General features: G+C 60.8%; 3 protein-coding genes across 6 annotated transcripts in view; 1 reads left to right on the plus strand and 2 right to left on the minus strand.

The window, feature by feature from the left end:
• Nucleotides 1-1,368: 1,368 nt before the first annotated feature.
• Nucleotides 1,369-9,058, minus strand: LOC128149422 (mucin-2-like). The gene is made up of 6 exons (XM_052804606.1): nucleotides 8,791-9,058; nucleotides 6,908-7,675; nucleotides 3,618-4,046; nucleotides 3,314-3,430; nucleotides 2,914-2,999; nucleotides 1,369-2,665 (listed from the first exon to the last, which is right to left on the minus strand). Exons 1-6 carry the CDS (start codon nucleotides 8,861-8,863, stop codon nucleotides 2,591-2,593), a joined length of 1,548 nt encoding a protein of 515 aa, XP_052660566.1. The 5' UTR covers nucleotides 8,864-9,058; the 3' UTR covers nucleotides 1,369-2,590.
• A 120-nt stretch (nucleotides 9,059-9,178) lies between these two features.
• LOC128149521 (deoxyribodipyrimidine photo-lyase-like) lies at nucleotides 9,179-12,985 on the plus strand. Its single transcript, XM_052804825.1, has 10 exons — nucleotides 9,179-9,227; nucleotides 9,389-9,674; nucleotides 9,871-10,016; nucleotides 10,163-10,345; nucleotides 10,522-10,680; nucleotides 11,013-11,211; nucleotides 11,301-11,453; nucleotides 11,733-11,854; nucleotides 11,955-12,114; nucleotides 12,296-12,985. The coding sequence occupies exons 2-10, from the start codon at nucleotides 9,440-9,442 to the stop codon at nucleotides 12,448-12,450; spliced, it is 1,512 nt and encodes a 503-aa protein (XP_052660785.1). The 5' UTR covers nucleotides 9,179-9,227; nucleotides 9,389-9,439; the 3' UTR covers nucleotides 12,451-12,985.
• Nucleotides 12,986-13,421: 436 nt separating this feature from the next.
• Nucleotides 13,422-19,679, minus strand: part of RUBCN (rubicon autophagy regulator) — a 28,224-nt gene continuing 21,966 nt past the window's right edge. For all 4 annotated transcript variants that reach the window (XM_052803598.1, XM_052803596.1, XM_052803597.1 and 1 more), the window contains 7 exons: nucleotides 19,529-19,674; nucleotides 19,099-19,163; nucleotides 18,281-18,519; nucleotides 17,821-17,882; nucleotides 17,472-17,625; nucleotides 16,997-17,090; nucleotides 13,422-16,102 (listed from right to left, as the gene is read on the minus strand). In XM_052803598.1, the coding sequence (XP_052659558.1) occupies nucleotides 15,939-16,102; nucleotides 16,997-17,090; nucleotides 17,472-17,625; nucleotides 17,821-17,882; nucleotides 18,281-18,519; nucleotides 19,099-19,163; nucleotides 19,529-19,674 (924 nt within the window). In that variant the 3' untranslated portion in view covers nucleotides 13,422-15,938. The remainder of the gene's footprint in view (nucleotides 16,103-16,996; nucleotides 17,091-17,471; nucleotides 17,626-17,820; nucleotides 17,883-18,280; nucleotides 18,520-19,098; nucleotides 19,164-19,528; nucleotides 19,675-19,679) is intronic.

Below are 19,679 nucleotides of genomic sequence, written 5' to 3' on the forward strand. Positions count from 1 at the left end.
CAGCCCTGCGGAGATCCCAGCATCTCCTACCAGCACTGCTCTGGCCTCCTGGCAAGGGCATTTGGAGAGGGCTCAGTGGTGGCAGGGGGGGGAAACAGGTTATCCATCAACCCTGCAGGTTCTGGATGACTTGGCAAGCCAGGTGTGTTGCAACACAGGCTATAGCCACCCGTGGGGGTGAAGGGGAGGGGGACATTGGAACGGACACCTGAGCCACAAAGGACCCAAGACACACACTCTGTGATGCTGCTGGGCCCTCCAAAGGTGACAGTCCTGCTGGGCGCAGGGTCTGCTCCTTTGGACAATGCTGATAGATGGGAGCGGGTTATGGCGAAGAGGCTGAGAAATGATTTACAGGCTGGGAAAGCAGCAGGACCTGGATCTGACCTCCCAAGGACCCTCTGGTCAGGGGTCCATGGCAGGCAAGCAGTTGTGGGGTGAAGGTGGTGGCCAGCATTCTCAAGGACGGCGGGCACAGAGAGCATGGGCAGCGTCAGGAGCTTGTCAGAGCTCCTTGTCCCCAACACCCAGGCAGTGCCCACCATCCCCATGGGAGCCACGTCCCCCCACTGTGCCCCTCTTCTCCCTCCCAGGCTGGGAGGCAGAGGGGCTCAGTGGGACCGCAGCATCTTCTCCCCACCACCGCCCCCCGACCATGATAACAGTGGAAGGCAGCCGTGCCGGCAGGGGACAGCGAGTACCCCAGTCACCTTTTCATCCCGGCACTTCAGGACCTTTTCCTCCCTTTGTGACGCAGTTTGGCTCCATTACCCTGGCCTTGGCCCTCAGCCATGTCCCGGGGCCTGAAGTTATGGATTCAACAGCCAGAGAAAGCAGCCCGGTGGGATGCAGCGTGGGAGGACTCTTGGCCCAGCTCCACGGCGTAGGCAGAGCACGAGGATTTCTTTCCCAGCGCCCCATCAGGCGTCTGGCTTGGGGACCCCTTCCGGCAGGCTTAGCCCTGCTCCCCGGCTCCCTGCCTGGGTGCTAAGGGACCTCTCGGTGCCGATGGCTCCAACAAGCCCCCAAAAGCCAGGCAGCATCCCAGAGAGCAAAGGGGCAACCCTGGGATGCAAGGGGCATCCCAAATGGAAGCATCCTGACGAGCTGCCTGGGCTCAACCTCCAGCCCCAGCCCAGTCTCTCCCAGCCCCTGCCAGCCGGCAGGCAGCCAGGTGATCCCAGGGTGACTTTCCCCATCCTGTCTGGCTGCTGGCTCTTTCCCAGCTGGGTGACAATCCGGGGGGGCCCAGGAGCCATCCCTGGGTTTGGCATCCCACAGCCCCATGTGCCCCCTCCCAGCCCTCCCCATGCCAGGGCGGCATGGGCTGCCAGCAAGGAGCAGGGATCAGCCGAAAATAACACCTGATGAGCAACACAGCTATTTTGCTAATTATTTCAGTTTTCAATCTCCAGGCGAGGTGACTTGCTTAGGCTAATAATTGCTTCAGTTGGATTTTATCTGGCTAATTAATCAGTTAATAAATGACTTTGCTGCAGGGGGACAGACGCTGCGGCCGTCTCCTTAGGTGGGGACTGGAAAAAAACAGGGAAGGAGCACAGCCCACGGGATTTCCACGGCCCCATGGTGTGCACAGCTGCCCTGGCAGCCATGGGGTGTCATGGGGCAGAGAGCATGAAAGCGGGAACCCCCCCAGCTTGTCGAGGTGCCAAGCCATCCTTGGGAACATCTGCAGAAGCCCCTGACAGGAGGGGACAGCCCTGAGCCCGTCTCCGCTGCGAAGCTTTTGGAACTCAGCCGTTTTTTCTTGCCTGTACCTCTGCTAGGTGGCAAAGCTGAAAACTGGGGAAGGCAATTCAGAAAAAAAAGAAGTCATCATCTTTGCCGCAGAAAACGTGGGATTTCCTTTACTGGCCAGCCCATGTTGGCATGGGTGTGCTCCTCTGTCAGCAATATTGTAGGCGAGCTGGGGACAGATGGTGTGCGGGGCTCTGGCTTCACTCGCCCTCTGTGCTGCAGGGCTCAGGAGCTCAGCTGGACCTGGGACAGGGCTCAGGTGGGAGAGGCAGGCTCTTTTCCTCTCCTGCCTCCTTCCCAGAGCCACCCCAGGGTCCATCTTGGGCCGCTCTGGAGGTGAAGCAGCCGTGGAGCATCTCTTGAAGACCTCGGGCACCGCAGCCTCCCCAGGCTGCAAACCACAGAGGTCACCAGCTCTGAGCCCTCGAGTGCCCTGGGCACAGCAGTACCGGGGGGTCCAGGTCTCCTTGCTCTCATCCATCGATCCCCAGGGTGGCTTTTGTGGCTGAGCCATCTCAGTCCCAGCTGTAAAAGCCCAGCCCCTGCAGGGTCCCCTCCTCCCAGCCCCCCAGCAGCACTGGGGGGTCCCACGGCTGGTGCAGTGTGGTGGGAGGGCTCGGGCTCTACAGACGGGCTGTGGAAGGGGCAGGGGCACCCTAGCCCACGGGAGGCACTGGGGGTCCTCTGGGGGTGTGCAGTGAAGGACAGGGTGTTCCCAGGTTCAAGGGGAGCTGTACAGGTTACCCCGAAGGGCTGCGTCGCCGTGGAGTAAGGAGCTGGGAGAAGAAGGCTTGCCAGTCCACACGGGTGCCGGCCAGGCGAGGAGCAGCCGTCAGGTCCTCCTGTGCCCTCGCCACTCCACTGCCAGGCCGGCAAATGGGAACGCCGTCTGCAGGTCCCTGCGGAGCTGGGGGGAGAGGACAGCCGTCAAACCATGCCGGAGGGGGTCTCCTACCCCCCGCTCCCCACCTAGGAGGGGCCTGATCCTGGGCCACAGCAGCCAAAGGAGCGTGTCCCCTTCATCCGAAAGGGGTCTGGATGATATTCAATGCGAGACCCAGCTGTTCCCCTCCTGCTGGCTGCCTGTCCCCCTCCCCGGCTGGCTGGACCACGGCTGGCAGATGCAAAGTGACACCCCCTCCCAGCATACCTCACCTTGGACAACACCAGTTCCTGCACCGTGGTGTTCCCCAGGTCCAAGGGGACAGTTAGCCTCAGTGACAAAAAGAGGTGAGATGCACCTAAGGACAAAAAACACAGCTCTGGTTATTGGCCTTGAATCTTGGGCTACGCCAAAGGATCTGGGGGTCTCTCCCCAGGATCACTGGCACAGACATGGAACATCCTCTCAGGTTAACCATGTCATGGACACCTACACCGTCAGGAGAACAGCCCTCCACCTGTACAGCAAACCACACATCCCACAGAGCATCAATGGCCCATATTGAGAGCACTGCAAAATCAGTGGGGCTCCAGGACCCTCCGCACTGGACCCTGGAAGCCCAAAGCCACCAGTGCTGAGGGGGTGGCAATGCCTATGGGCCACTGCACTTACTGGTGTTGGATGTGGCGGTGGGGCAGACAGGCAGTGTCGTTGGTAGGTCTGCAGGGGTGCTGAGGGTCACCTCTGGGGTCTGGGTTGAGTCGGTGGCGGGGGAAGAGGGCTCCATGCCTGGGCAAAGCAACGTTACGTTAGCACTGTCTGCAGAGAGGTGCACAATGCTCCTACAGCTGAGGTCAGACCGAGCCTAAACGAAGCCATCTACATGAAGCCACCCAAGTACATGCCCAGCATCCCTGTGGGGATTTGTCACCCTGACCATGCCTCAGCCCTCCAGGCGCTCCACAGCTGCACTCACCCGTAGCTGCACTGGGGGTCTCAGGTGCTGTCGGGGTGCCTGGGACTAGCCCCGAGGTCATGGTGGAGATGCCAGGGGTGGCTCTGGCTGTGGTTCCCGCTGGCTGGCTGGGAGCAGGAGTGCTCCCACGGAACCCCGTGCTGGTATCAGGGGTGGCCGTGGTGTCTGACAGGGTCGTCAAGGGCTCGGCCGAAGCAGCTGTCGGTGCTGGTGCGGTGGGAGGAGGCATGGTGAGAGAAGAGGTGCTGCCGGGCCCCGGTGACGTGCTGGACCTCTCTGGGGTGGAGGCTCCAGTTTCAGGGCTGGAGGGAGGGACAGTGGCTGCAGTGGTGGAGGTGCTGGTGGGCAGCAGTGCCGAGGTCTCCATAGGTGTTGGGGAGGTAGGGTGAGCTGTGGACACGGTGACTGTCACATCCGTGGCAGTGGTACCTGCAAAGAGGCTGGAGAATGAGGCACGCAAGGGCTGGCGGTGAAAGGCTGAGACCATGGCTGTGCCAGGCATGAGCTCCCTGAGGGACCCAGAGCTACATATCGGCCATGGAGCATTGGGAGTGGGGATTCACTGTCCTTGCAGGGATCAAGCATGTGGATGACCTGAACGGCAACATGATTGTTGGCAAGGCAGGCCACGTAAATCCCCCAGCCTGACAAAGCAGGAACAAGCCATGGGTATCGCTGGTCTTGGGGCAGAAACTCCTGTAGGCACCAGTGCTAAGACCTGTTCCACCACCTTCACACATCCCTGGAGGAAGTCAGACAAATGCATCCGACGGGAAGAGCCATGCAGGAACTGGTGAGCGTGAGACAAGCTGGAACGGCAGCAGCAGCAGTTTACACAAACCTCTCTGCCACAGATAGGCAGGAACTGATAGTGCTGGGTGTAAATAATGGCAATGGGGAACCAGCCCCACAGAGGGGGGCCACAGAGGAACAAATCCCAGCTTGGAGCTCAGGGGCAAGTCATTAGAGACCTGCTGTGACCCACAAAAGTTCTGCGGGGGGGCTTAAGAGACGTGGGAGGGCCATCCTCTCTGCCCGCACGGGCCCTGTGCTGGGGCAGCCTGCTGTCCCTTGGGGAAGCCCAGGCATCTGTAACACTCTCCAAAAGGATGCACAAAACAGCCTGGCTGTCTGGGTCTCTATCAAGGGGTGCCTGCAAGGTGGCGGCTTTGAGATGCCAAGATGGATTCTCCAGTGGTCCCAGAACAAACTCAGTGAGTCTGGGGCTCTGCTTACGTGGGGATAGAGAACAAAGCCACCAGCTGCCGGCTGCTTTCAACCAACCCCACCAGAAACTCCCAAAGTCTGTAGCAGCCGCTCCCTCCCTGAGCTGCTGCAGGCAGCAGCTGGTTAAATAATAAAGTGGAGAAGGGCAAAGGTCTGATCCCAGCCCATGCCCGGGTGGGTGTCTGCACTGAAGGGCCTCATCCTCACACAAAGGAGAAGCTGTAAGTCCACCTCTGCTACACATTTAGCAAACAGCAAACAGCACCCGCAGCATTTCACCCCCCCACACCCCACAGGCGCCTGCTGCAGGTGAGGCACCCCATCACCCCGGGGAACGATGCTCCCCACTCCCCACCCGCCGCACGGAGAGATTCGCGTCCTGCTCAGCCCTTACCCAGCGCGAGGTGCGGCACAAGGCCAGCGAGGCTCAGCAGCAGCAGGGGCAGGGGCAGCCCTCCTCTCTGCCCAGCCATGTCCAGGCAGGCGGGAGCCAATGCCCCCCCCCAGGCACTGCTCGGAGCGCTCCCCACGGCCCTGGCACTGGGGTTTCCGGGTGTCCTTTGCCCAGCAGAGGAGGAGCATCCAGGTGGGTCTTCAGGCGTTGGCAGCGAAGAGGGGATTTCCACCCGACACGGATGCTCCCGGGGACGGGCACAATGCCGAGCAGACATCAGCTGCACCGCTGGACCCAGGGCAGCCATGAGCAGTGGGCAGGGCAGGCCGGCTGGGCCACGACTGCAGCAGACCAGGTCCCTGCAGCCGGGGACCGTGCCGTCCTCTGCCTGCTGAGGGGACGGCGACAATGGAAAAAAGCCCAGGGAAGCAGCCAGGCTGCCTGGGACCGTCCCAGTGTTCCGCCACAGGGGTGATGTTCAGTGATGGCTCCCAGCACCAACGCCCTCGGGAGACAACAGCCCGCGCGCTCTGAGCTCGAGGAACTGGCGGAGAGAACAGGCGGCGCTCAGGAAGGGCGTGCTCCAGGCCGAGGGTTTGTCCCCTGGGCTGTCTGTACAGGCATCACTTCCCCATATCACAGCATGTCACGGCTGAAGCGCACCGCTGACAGCCGGAGCCACTTCCTTCTTAGGGTCAGGGACAAGACCAGTCAGTCAAAGGCACCCGCAGGCACTGGGCCAGAGTACAGGCTCTCCGCAGGCAGACAGGCACGCTGGAGGACTGCCAGGGCACAGCCACCCTGCTGCTGTACAGGCTGCTCGCTGCCAGGGCACAGGCGCGCTGAGGGCATCACCAGGGTACAGGCACTCTGCTGGGGTGCTCTCACACCATAGGCATTAGGCCGGGGTACAGGTACTCTGGCAGGATACAGTCTCTCTACTGGGGTACAGGGACACTGGGGGGACGTGCACGGCCGGGGCCACTGGGGCAGGGTACAGTCTCCCTGCCAGGTTCAGGTGCACGGAGGGGGGTGTCGCCAGGGTACGGCTGCAGCCACAGGGTAAAGGCTCCTGGGAGAGCCACCACGATACAATCACACTGCTGGGACACAGGTTTCTAGGAAGGTGCACTGCCAGGGTATGGCTGCCTGGCGGGACTGCCAGGGTACAGTCACACTCCTGCGGTACAGCCACACTCCTGGGGTACAGTCTCACCGCCGGGGTCACAGCCACACCGCAGGCTTACAGCCGCCCCGCTGCACACCCAGCGCGGGGCGGGGATGCCCCGCCCCCCCCGAAGCCCCGCCCCCTCCCCAGCACCCACGGCAGACACGTCCCTCCCACAGGCCACGCCCCCCGCTTTCCCCCGCCCCCAGCCCCGCCCCGCGTGAGCCCCGGAGCGCCGCGGCGCGGTGACCCGAGGCCCGGGCCCGGTGCCGCCGTCCCCGCCCGGCAGCGTGGGGTGTGAGGGAGCGCCTCGTCCCCGCTGCCTGACGGGGCGGCCAGCCCGGCCTGGGCGCGGGGAGCGGCAGGGGACCCACCCGCCGGCCTGCAGAGGCTGGAGACGGGGCGGCTGCCGCAAGGCGGGGGGGGGGCCAGGCCGTGGGAGATCCCGCGGGGGTTTGTCACCCTGCCCCTGCCCCACGGGTGCTCCGTGGCTGCACTCACCCGCGGCGGCACTGGAGGTCTCAGGTGCTGTCGGGGTGGAGGTACCAGGGGTGGTCCCGGCCGTGGTCCCGGCTGGCTGGCTGAGGGCGGAGGTGCTCCCAGGGACCCCCGTGCTGGTAACGGGGGTGGCCGTGGTGTCCAGCGGGGTCGTCGAGGGCTCATCCGAAGTGGCTGTCGGTGCCGGTGCGGTGGGTGAAGAGGCGCTGCCGGTCCCTGGGGATGTGCTGCCAAGCAGCGTGGTCACGGCTGGCCCTTGGCGGGTGCTGGTGCCAAGCGTGGTGCCCACCCAGGTGGAGGAGAGAAGAGAAGAGGGGGAGGGAGGCAGTGGGCTTGTTTTGACTCCAAACGAGCTGACAGCCAGGGCCGTGCTGGTCCCCACAGACGTGACAATGGTCGTCTCAGCACAGTTGGGTGTCGTGGCCATGGGGGTTGGAGTTGGGGTGCCGCTGGTGAGCCCTGGCCCTGTTGGGGTGGGGTCAGGCTGCACCGTGGTGCCAGTGGGCGACCCAGGAGTGCTGCGGGCTGTGCTGCCCCTCGCCTGCGGTGTGGTGATGCTGGAGGCTGCCGCGCTGCTCCCGCGAGGCGTTGCATCGCTGGCTGTGAAGGCATCCGTCAGCACCTCTGGGGTGGAGGTTTCAGGGCTGGAAGGAGGGACAGCGGCCGCGGTGGTGGAGTCGGTGGTGCGCAGCAGTGCCATGGTCTTTGTAGGTGTTGAGGAGGTAGGGAGCGTCGGGGACATGGTGACTGTCACATCTGTGACGGTGGTCCCTGCAAAAAGGTGGGAGAGTGAGGCACGCAAGGGCTGGCGGTGAAAGGCTAAGACCATGGCTGTGCCAGGGATGGCGCAGCATCACCACCAGCATGAGCTCCCTGAGGGACCCAGAGCTACACATCAGCCACGGAGTGGGGGAGTGGGAGTGGGGATTCACTGTCCTTGCAGCGATCAAGCATGTGGGTGCCCCGAATGGCAACGTGATCATTGGCAAGGCAGGCCACGTAAATCCCCCAGCCTGACAAAGCAGGAACAAGCCATGGGCATCGCCATTTTCAGGGCAGACGCTCCTGTAGGCACCAGCGCTAAGACCCATTCCACCACCTTCACCCATCCTTGGAGGGTCAGACAAACCTGTCTGACAGGAAGAGCTGTGCAGGAACTGGTGAGCGTGAAACAGGCTGGAATCACAGCAGCGGCAGTTTACACAAACCTCTCTGCTGCAGATAGGCAGGAACTGATAGCACTGGGTGTAAATAATGGCAATGGGGAACCAGCCCCAGAGAGGGGGGCCACAGAGGAACAAATCCCAGCTTGGAGCCCAGGGCCAAGTCATTAGAGACCTGCTGTGACCCTGCTCTGCTGGCGGTTGAGGGACGCAGGAGGAGGGGACCTATGGCTGTAGCTGGAGGCTCGCAGGAGGTAGAAGTGCCAGGTTTATTCCCTGTGCTTGGCTCAACACTGCTCTTGCTTTGTGTCAAGTGCAATCATCAGGATGGCATTTGCAGTTTTCCAGGCCCATGACATCCCAGTGATACTGCCATCCGGGCAGGGGCGTTTGGTGCTGCCGGGTAGGTCGTAGCAAAGGCAATGACCCCAGCAGGGACCAAGGTTCAGCAAGGGGATCCAGCTGGGACCAAGGTCTTCTCTGCCCAGACAGAGACACACATGAGAGGCAAAAGAAATAACGCCAAGCTTGTCGCTCTGGTGTTGCAAAGCGCAGCTCTGTTCACTCACTGGGATGGGGCTGTGATGTCAGAGAGCAAACAGCACCCGCACTGTTTCACCTCTGTGGGTGAAGCCACCCTGGGGCCACCCACCGCCTTGGGGAACGATGCTCCGCACCTACCACCCAACCCACAGATAACACCGCATCCCACTCAGCCCTTACCTAAAGTGAAGTCCAGCACGGCAAGGCTCAGCAGCAGCAGGGGCAGGGGCAGCCCTCCTCTCTGCCCAGCCATGTCCAGAGCCAGCACCCTCAATCCCCGGGTGGTGAAAGGTCCCTGCACGCGGGGATGCAGGGCGAGGGGATGGTGCCAGCGGAGGACTACACTGCCGAGTGACGGCTGAAGGTGGCCGGAGCCGCTTCCTCGTTCCAGGGGACAGGGAGGGGAAGCACCGGCGGGCACTGCAACCCCCTTCCCAGGGGCCGGTGCTGCGCCCACGGGCGCGCCGGGGACATCGGCGCAGCACCGGCCCCAGTGTACAGGAGGGGCGGTCCCAGGTGCTGGCGCCACGCCCTTTCTCCAGAAACCACGCCCATCGCCACGCCCCTTAACCACGCCTCCGACTTGTGTAACACCCGGAGGGCCGCGTGGCTGCCAGGTAGGGACCGGGGACCGGGACCGGGGACCGGGGACCGGGGACCGGGGACTGGGCACCGGGCACCCGGCATGGCACCGGCATCTCCCGGGCTTTGGGGGCGGACCGGGGACCGGGATGGGCAGGCTACCGGCAGCTCAGTACGGTTCCGTTTCCACTCGCAGCGGCCGAGGGCAACCACGCTGCTCCGGGCGCTGGCCCGGGCAGTCCTAAGGATGCGGCGGGGGCAAGGGAAGCGAAAGGCCGAAGTCAGGGAGCTGCCACGCGTGTCTCGGAGGAGGAAGGAGGAAGAGGAGGAGGCGGTGCAGGAGGCCCGGCGGAGGGCGGCCCCGTCCGTGCGAGAGTTCAAGTACAACAAAAAGCGGGTTCGCCTCGTCTCGCAGGGCTCGGACCTGAAGGCTGATGCTCGGTGCATCCTTTACTGGATGTCCCGGGACCAGCGGGTGCAAGGTGCGAACCAGCTGGCAGAGGGGGCCGGGAAGTGGAGCTCCCGTGGGTGGCAAAAGCCTTGGTCCCTTCCCACGGTAGGCCTTGGAGCTGGTCCCCCCTCTGCGGGGGGGACTGGAGGGATTCCTCTTGTGAAACCCCATCTCCATCCCCTCAGCAAAGCGTCCCCCTGACACTGCCCCGTGCGCTTTCTCCCCAGATAACTGGGCTTTCCTCTACGCCCAGCGCCTGGCCCTCAAACAGGAGCTGCCTCTGCACGTCTGCTTCTGCCTGGTGCCCAAATTCCTGGACGCCACTATCCGCCACTATGGTTTCATGCTGAGGGGCTTGCAGGAGGTGGCTGAGGTACGGCCGCTGTGGGGATGCCCACGTTGGGTGGGACACGGCTCATGGGGAAGGGGGGAGGCAGGTCCATCCCTTCAGCAGATGGTGGTGGGATGGGGTCTGCAGAGCCATGAACCATCCTGTAGCCCTTTACCCCCTTACTGCAGGAGTGCGGAGAGCTGAACATCCCCTTCCACTTGCTGCTGGGCTATGCCAAGGACGTGCTGCCCACGTTCGTGGTGGAGCATGGAGTGGGTGGGCTGGTGACAGACTTCTGCCCCCTCCGCCTCCCCCGGCAGTGGGTGGAGGACGTCAGGGAGCGGTTGCCAGAAGACGTGCCATTTGCGCAGGTGGGTGCCCGCGCTCTGGGAGGGGAAAACTCTGGCTGGTGAGATGTGGGAGAAACTTGTCTCCTGCGTTTCGTGCCTGCAGAGGTGCACTGGAGTGACCTGAGCAGGGAGCGTGTGTGTCGTCATCAGGACCGTTTGCTTCTGCTCACACCTTCCTCCATTGCTTTGCTTCCCAGGTTGATGCCCACAACATCGTGCCCTGCTGGGTTGCCTCCCCCAAGCAGGAGTACAGCGCCAGGACCATCCGGGGCAAGATCCATGCTCAGCTCCCCGAGTTCCTCACCGAGTTCCCCCCCGTCATTCGTCACCCATATCCCCCTTCCTGCCCGGCAGAGGTACCAGCAGGAGACACCTCCACGCCCACTCGCAGCCAGTCCCAGAGAGTTTCACAGCTGCTTTGTGATCCTGGGGGGGAAGGCAGGGGATGGGGACAGTGACCTGTCTGAGGTCACACGCAGGTGGTGTGGAGATGGGGATGCCCTGGGGAAGGGAGGTTCCCACCTCTTTCATTCAGTTCCCACGTCTCTGCTGTGCAGGGCTGGTTAAGAGGAGGAGGCTGGCACAAGCTGGGGACTTGCTGGTTGGGGACATCCAGGGGACATAACACTCGGGGCATCTGGCTGAAGAGCATCTGCAAATGCACTCATGCTGCTTGGTCGCCACCCAGCCCATTGCTTGGGAGGCCTGTTACTCCAGCTTGCAGGTGGACCACACCGTGAAGGAGGTGGAATGGGCGACCCCCGGCACGGCTGCGGGGCTGGCTATGCTGCAGTCCTTCATCGCAGAGCGGCTGAAATCCTTTGGCTCCCACCGGAACGACCCCAACAAGGCAGCGCTCAGCAACCTCTCCCCGTGGTTCCACTTTGGTGAGCGTCCCAGGCTTCCCACTCTGCAGCAGGACCGAGCACGGTGTCTTGGACCGGCAGCCTGACTTGCTCCCTCCCCACATCCCCAGGCCAAGTTTCCACCCAGCGAGCCATCCTGGAGGTGCAGAAGCACCGGGGCAAGTACAAGGAGTCGGTGGACGCATTTGTGGAGGAGGCCGTGGTACGGCGGGAGCTGGCTGAAAACTTTTGCTACTACAATGAGAACTATGACAGCGTGCAAGGTAGCATCCCAGGTTGGGTGGGCAATGCTGGGGGCCAGGCTGGCACCCAGTTGGTCACCCCAATTTGGCAATCCCATTTCTGCTAGGAGAGGGGCTGTGGGGGCACTACTGTGCCATCATTTGGTACCTTCTGGAGGTAGGACAGGAGCTGGCGGATGCCCTCTTCAAGGCTGGTGCCTCCAGGGCACAGTGCCCTCAGTAGCCCAATTCCCCATCCCTTCCTCAGGGCCCTGCAGGAGCAGGTTGCTCAGTGTTGCTCCTCATCTCTCTTCCTCACAGGTGCCTACGACTGGGCGCAAACCACCCTGAAGCTTCATGCCAAAGACAAGAGGCCTTTTCTCTACAAGCTGCAGGAGCTGGAGCAGGGGACCACACATGACCCGCTCTGGAATGCTGCCCAGGTAGTGTCCCGCATCTCCACTGCAAAATGCTGAGCCTTTTCCTGAGGGGCAGAGGTGAGCTGGCACGGACTGACCCCTGCGGCTGTCCCTTTCCCCCCAGCTCCAAATGGTCCGGGAGGGCAAGATGCACGGCTTCCTGCGGATGTACTGGGCCAAGAAGATCCTGGAGTGGACCCGCTCCCCTGAGGAGGCCCTGCAGTTTGCCATCTACCTCAATGACCGCTACGAGCTGGACGGGAGGGACCCCAACGGATACGTAGGCAAGCTGCAGGAGGGGGACACGGAGCAGGGGGCCTTATCTCTGATGGCCAAGGCCACTGTGGGTGGGGGCGGCTCTCTGCAGACAATCCAGTCCATCCTGCTTTGCACCCACATCCCACTGGCTCTCCAGCTGCCTCTGAGCAAGGGGGAGAGCTGACGGTCCATCCCCTTGCCCGGCAGGCTGCCTTTGGTCCATATGCGGCATACACGACCAGGGCTGGGCAGAGCGGGCCATCTTCGGGAAGATCCGCTACATGAACTACGCCGGCTGCAAGCGCAAGTTCGACGTGGGCCAGTTCGAGCGTCGCTACACCCCCCGCATGCTCTCCCAGTGACGGGCACAGCACGCCTTGAGATTGCTTGTGCCCCTCTATGATTGGGGGCAGACATGCCTCTGCCAAGGTGCCAGCTTGTACCTTACACCCTGGCCAGGGATCACCCCGGGTGCTGTTGGAGAACTCACTGGAACAGCCGCAAGCCCCAGGGTTTTGCAGGTCTCTCTTCTCTGCCATCACCCCCTGCTCGAGCTGCTGCGCTGGGGCAGCTGCAGGAGCCCCATGGGGCCGTGCAGGGCCCTCCTGCTGCCACGGGTTTGCTGGTAGCTGCAAAAGCCCATCCTCAGCGTGCCTGTGCCTGCCAGAAACCTTTTCTACAACCACCGTGCTCAGGAGTAAGCGCAAGTTGCTGTAGCTGCTGCTAACCTCAGCTTAGAGTTAGGCTGAGCAGGGCTTTTCTGGGGAAAAGCCCCCAGAAACTGGCTCCTCATGCCATGCTGCCTGCAGGGAAGCCCTGCTTCACTCCATGCGGAGCCAGCGCTATGCTGGGCTTGCACATGCATCCTTCAACAGTTGTTTTAAAGTTTACAGTTTATCTCCTGTGTCTGTGGTGTTTATGGGGCGATGCATGACTGCTGCAAGGGGAGAACTGGGCTGTGTGGGACCGGGGTGCAAGCAGTGATGGGGCAGCCAAGGCCATGCCCCGGGCCCCTCTGCCAGCAGCAAAGGCAGGCTCAGGAAGGGGACAGGCATTAGACAGCCCCTTACTCAGTGGCTTGTACCTCCTGCCCCGAGTCCACTTGGCAGTTTGCAAGGGGAGGCCACAAACCAAAGAGATTAGTCAAGGGGTGGTAACAATAACCCCCTCCCAGTGACAGCTGGTGATGCATCACCAGTTGCGTAAGTTGTCCCCCCACTATCTCCCCCCCTCCCTGCCCCAAGGGCCAACAGGCACTGCAGCACTGACCCCAAGGGGGGGGGGGGGATACACACCGTTACCCCACCTGAAACAATGCCACAAGACAACCAGGCCCCTTATTAACTTAGTTTATTAGGGACGGCATTTTCATTGCTGTGCAATAGTCCCATGGGGAGGGCTCCAGTTGGTGGCCGGGGCAGCCCCTTGCTCTCCCTTACAAAGAGCCCACTGCCTTGCCCAGTTCCAGTGTTACTCTTAGCGGTCAGTGCTGGGCAGCAGTGTCAGTGCTGGGCACAACCCTGCCCTGGAGACCTCTGCCGGGTTTGCAAGTCTCGCTGCTTCCAGAGAAAGTCCATGGCAGAGGGTGGAAACCACAAATAAGCCAAAATCCCTTCCCTCCTCTCTAAATGTACTCAGTGCTTCTAGAAAGGGACACAGGCAGCCTCTCAGCTGCTGTCCCATGACATTAAAGTGCTTCAAACAAAACAGGGTGGATGGAGGTGTGCTGCTGAGGCAGCTCCAGGGAAGGGGGTGCCAGCTCTGGGCAGCAGCAGGAGGGCTCAGCTTGGGGCTGGGGACAGGCAAGACCAAGGCGGACCAGTGTCTGGCAGCCCCAGGGCTTGCAGAGACAGAGAGCAAGTGGGAGAGAAGCTGCTCCCCTATGGAAAACAAGCAGAAGCAAGACAGGAGGAGGCAAAACCCCAGGGGAGTGAGTGGGAAGCTGAACTCCCCTTCCCAGGCTAGACCTGGCTTTGTCAGGATGCTGCAGAGCAGGGGAGGGATACTGCCATGCAGCAGCCAGACCCCCAGCAGTGAGGCTTGCAGCCACCTTCCCTGACCAAGCCCTGTGGCCACCTCTCCTGGTCCCAGCCTCTCTCAACCCCCCCCAACCCTGCCAGCCCTGCAGCGACAGCCCACAACGGTCACGTCCCAGCCTCAAGCCAGGGCACGCCCTGCAGAAGCCATTGCCCCTAGATGCCTTCTGCCAGTGTATTGCTCCCCAGTCCCTCAACACCCTTCTCACACGTACACAGGCCACACTGTCCTTCCAAACACCCCACTGCCACCCCACATCCCACCCATGCTAAGGTGGTGCTGGACACTCACCCGTGCCATGGGCTAAAGCATCCTCCTGCGATGCAGAGGCACCTCCTCCACCGACCGCTAGCCCTAGAGCGCAGAGCTCACCTTGTACCACCGGGTGCAACCCTGTGGAGCCATCGGTCGTGGCAGGCAGCTCTGCATCGGTGAGGGACCAACCCTTTGCAGCACCCTAGTGCCAAACCCCTCTCCCCCGTGCACCCCCCATTGCGTGCAGGTTGCCTGGCCACCCCGCTGCACTGCAGACGGGAAGCCTCGAGGCTTTGCCTGGCTCAGGGACCCCTCTCCCAAGTGGACCAGGAGATCTGCTGGGAGAGGGGACACCTGGCAAACGCCAGCCCCATCCAGGGGTGAGCAACCAGGAGCAGGACAGCCCTGGAGGTTTTATACCAGTGAGTCCTAAACAGATCACACATCCCCTAAAGAGGCATTTCAAGCAGCACCTCCTTTCGGGGGAACACACAGTTAAAAATACAAACAACTGCATTAAAAAAATAAAACCAAATCCAGCAGATTAAAAAACAAAAACCCAACCTAAAAGAACAAACCGAGACAGAGGCTCGGGGGGTGCAGTCGGAGGGCTGAGCCTTCACCCACATCCTGACGGGTCTCGGGCAGGAGGCAGCTGCATGCAAGGCAAGTCCTGGTGCCACCAGTGATGTCCCATGTCGCCCTTAGAGGACGACATGTCCCCCCAGGAGGACAGACTGGCAGCAAGAGGAGGAAGCAGGGTGGGAAGCTTCACTTACCGCACCCCCCGGCCATAGGGATCTGCCTCCGCTGAAAGCCCAGCAGCACTGGTCCCCTTGTGCGGCTGCTCCGGGGGCAATGCCCCTCTGCAGCACAGGCTGCGGGCAGAAGGCAGGGAAAGCAACTCAGCACAGATGGCACGGAGAGGTGAGGCAGAAATCTGGCATTTTCACCATTGCCACCTCCTCTGCTCTGATTCTGGAGCGAGAGCAACCGCTCTCTGGCAGTGTCCCAAGCCAGATTTGAGAAAGGGAGCTGTTAAATATACAACCAACCCCAAACCCCTACCCTCCCTCCATGCACACAACCCACAGCAGCAGGACAGGGGACTGGAGGACTCAGAGAGCCGATTCCCCCCTCCAAGGAGTAGACATGGCCAGAGCTTCCTAGTATACAGCTGATGAGCAGAAAATGCTGACCTCCCGGGGGACCCTGCCAGGGAACAGGGCACAGGGACTGGCAGCAGAGCCCTGCCTGGTCCAGCATGAACAACTGCTCAGAAAAGGCCCCTGTTCTGCCTGCAGGACAAGCAGGAGCAGCCACCTTTCCCCAAGCAAAGGCATCGGGGAGTGTGAGCAGTACCTGGAGCAGACCTGGACGATGGAAGATACCCCTTCCCCAGCCCAGCACTACTGCACAGGGGAAAACAGATCCCTTCAAGACAGCGCTCCAAGCCTCCTGACAGTCCTCCTCATCTCCAGTCCACGTGGCTCAGTCTCTGGTGACGAAGGCCACGCACATAAATAAACCCATGATCTGCTCCTCCGCTGCAACATGCTCATGTGGCTGCCACCGCCTCCGGCTGCTCCAGCTCGTCTTCATAGTCTGAGACATAGGACTCCATGCTCTGCTTGGCCAGCAGCTCTCTCCGGGCTTGAAGCCGCTCACAGCGGGGACAGCGGGTGGACTTGAAGCAGGATTTGTGGTAGCAGGCTTTGCACTCTGCGGGAGAGAGCATGGGTGAAAGCTGGCAGAGGCTGACACAGACTGCCTGACGCTCCGCACCCCGGGGAGGGATGCTCCAGGCTTGTCCAGGACATTTCAAACCAAAGCCGTGGCAGAACAAGCGCCAGAAGTGGAGGTCCAGCACTGTTCTGGAAGCAGCAAGAAGTCATGCTGCAGGGTCCCGGCATTGGCTTGCAAAGCCTTTGGGAGCACAGGGGAGAGGTTTACTGCTCTGCACAAGGTCCCTCCCCAAACTTTCCTGATTCTCCAAGGAAACAGTGACTGCCCCAAGTTTGCTCTGGCACTGTGCCTGCCAAACCAAGGCTTGCATGTTGTCAGGACCCATTTCAAGCCAGTTCAGAGGTTGGTCCCAAGCTGCAGGGACAAGCTCTGCTTGGCCATTAGTACTGGACATTAACAACGATGACTCCTGAAGGGGCCCAGGGATTTCTTGGCAGGCAGGAAGAGCACAGAGACAAAGTCTTCAGGCTCTCTCTGCTCTACAAGGTCAGCTCCAGCCATCGAAGCAGGGGCAGGGGAGCTGCATGCAGGCTGCAGCCTGTTCCGTAACCACAGCAGAAGGGAAGCCAGGGCTCCAAGACACTCGCTCGCTGCAGTCACAACCCGACCGCCTGCTTGCCACTGGGGCAGGCAGCACACAGCGTGGTCAGGAAGAAACCTACACGCTCCAGCAGCTCTAGCCAAACACTGTTACAATGCTGATATGCTGCTGTGATAACGTGGTGCAGAGACACAGGCCATGCACAGAGGCACTCTGGTCTGGCTGGCTCTGGGTCTGTACCTCTTGCTAGCACAAACGCCACTCAAACTGGAGGCAGACCTTGGTGGCCCCAGGGTCTGTCCCCTCCCTGTTTCTCCCCAGCATCTCACCTTCACATATCCTGCACTTGTTGAGCTCAAAGGGGAAGATGATGTCACCCTCATTCTGGCAGAACTCACAGATGAAGCCTTTGGCTTGGCACAGCTGGAAGGAGAAAAGGTGAGGAAAAAGCAGCTAAATGCTTCTCATCTCCCTGGCAAGCAGGGCAGGAGGTAAAGTGGAGCAGGACAGCAGGACATGGTGCCCTGCTCTAACCATGTGGGACAGCCCTTCCCCAGCATGGAGCACAGCAAGGCAGAATCAACATGTCAGGGGTGGGGAAGAGCCAAAACGGGGTAACGAACATCCCCATGCTGGGTCAGAGCTCTGTGGAGCAGGCAGGAGCAGTTAGCATTGAATTAGTTAATTTGGTAGCTGCCCTGCACATCAAAGTCCTCCCCATCAGTTATCTTTGCAGCAAAGTCTGCTCCCAAGGGTGCTCCCGAGGGTGCGGAGCTGTGCAGGAGGCAGACAAGGAGGCCTTACCATGCACTTCTCAACATGCAGGCTGCCTGCCTTCAGGAGCTCCATCAGGCGAGGCACCAGGTCCCCTTTCTTTGTGGCACTGAGGTCGCTCAGCGAGTAGAGGTGCAAATCCTCCGTTAAGTGCCCAGGCACCGCATCAAAGGAGTCCAGGAGGCTGCAAGGCCAGAAAAACCAGAGCTCAGAGCAAAGCAACTCCACTAAGCTCCCTCTCTCCACTGCTTCTGCCTTTTCTCCCCACCCCCTCCCCTCTCCCCAGCTCATTGCACAGGCTGCACAGATGCCCAGTGCAAATTGCCATGGGACAGATCCAGGACAGCAAAACAGCTTCATCTCACAGCCCAGGACTCACTCTTTAGCTAGCCTGCACGTCTTAAACATGTTCTTCATGTGGAAAAGCTGGATTCGCAGCAGCTGGAGAGGAAGCAGAGACACAAGAATCAGTAAACAGAGCATGGTCCTTGGCCAAGCAGGTCTGCTGCGTTTCCTACACTGGTGAAATGACCGCTGCTCCTCAGCTGCTGCTCCCCTGCTACCAAAGTGTTTACACCACACAGGGCAAAGTGAGCACAACCACTGTCATGTGCTGCAGGAGACAAACTGAAGCCCAGCTGGACACCAGGCAGAAATTCCTTTTGAAATTCTTACATTACTGGATAAACAAGAGGTGAATGGAAACCCACAGTGCTGAGGTTTTAAGCCTCAAAAACTGAAATATTTGCTTCTCCCCAGCTTCCCTGGAACATGGTTTACAATTGGCAGCCACTCGCCTCACCCAAACTCCACTCAGGAAGGCGTGGAAAGGGTCTTACCCACACTTGGTTGAGAGACTTCACTTTCCGGTACAGGGCAGGATTGATATCCTGCACATTGAAGAGCGGGTCACTCCAGATCTTGCTCAGCAGGTCTTTGGAGAAGTTGCTCACATAGTACTTGCTGAAGTCCCACTTGCGCAGGATGCGGCTGGGGATGACCATCTGGGCATTCTCGTGGCAGCACTGGCAGAAATACTTCCCCAGGTACTCACAGTACCGCAGCCGCTTGATGTAATCTGGCCAAACCCAGGCAGACAGGGAGGTCAGCCGAGACACGGGCTCTGCCCAACCACATACTAGACTCCCAGCGTTGCTCAGCATTTCCAACAAGCAAGGCACTCTGCCTTGCTGGTACTTCCTCCAGCCCCAGAGCACTCAACACTGGGCTGTGCAAGCACCCCTGTCAACTGCAAAAGCATTTGGGACCACAGTCCAGTCTCATGCAGCCACATCTACCTATACATTCAGGAAAGATGGCTGGTCAAAGAGCTCTGCAGCTGTAACCACAGCAGAACCTGCTAGGAGCTTTAGGACCCCAACAGATGACTTTGCCCTAGAAGAGCCAACATCTGAAATGCCCTCCAAAGGACAGGCTGGCTGCTCTTTGCCTCCACCAGCCCCGTGACCTTCTGGAGAAGGAGGCTCCCCTGGGTGTGGTGCACACCAATGTGCAGGCAGAGCTGGCAAAGGCAGTGTACCACTTCCCCAGTTGACCTTATGCTGAGCTTTGCCACTGCCCACCCACTCTGCGTCTTCCCACTTGTTCACAGGTTCTTCCCCACTCTCCAGCTATGGGTCAGGGACCCAGTACTCACCAGGATCAGTCCGGATGCCACAGCCTGCACACCGGTAATTCTGCTTGGCCACGGCCACCTTCCTCCTGCCCAGAGAGAGAAGACAACATGCATGAGTCCAGCCCTGATGGCACCTGGCACCCAGAGGACAGGCACTGGCACAGGTCTGGATGGCAGAGATGGCCACATGGTTTGCCACTCAAGTGTGGACAACAAATCCAAGGGGAAAAGCCCTGTTGTGGCCTGGTGCACACCAAAGGCACTGACTGCAGGGACTGGCTCCATCTCACAGCACCAGCTGCTGGTGGTGACCACCGTGGGATTTACCAGGCTCAGAGCACAGAAGCCCCAGCAGTCAAGCGAGAAGGAGAGGATAATCAACCTTGGTGTTGATGGAAAAGCACTGGAAAGGGCAGGTCCCCAGAGAGCCCTCAGCTGTGCGGGTCCTTACGTTGGGGCTGGGTGAACATTGAAGATGATCTGTGGTCGCGGTGGGGCCCACTCCAGGTTTCCGCGCACCCGAATCCTCAGCTTGTAGATGTCGGCATGTTCTCCATCGTCGGGAGAGATGGGCAGAGAGTCAGGGATCGGCAGGAGCTGGG

This window comes from Harpia harpyja, chromosome 12, assembly GCF_026419915.1.
Source record: "Harpia harpyja isolate bHarHar1 chromosome 12, bHarHar1 primary haplotype, whole genome shotgun sequence".
NCBI classification, from domain to species: domain Eukaryota; kingdom Metazoa; phylum Chordata; class Aves; order Accipitriformes; family Accipitridae; genus Harpia; species Harpia harpyja.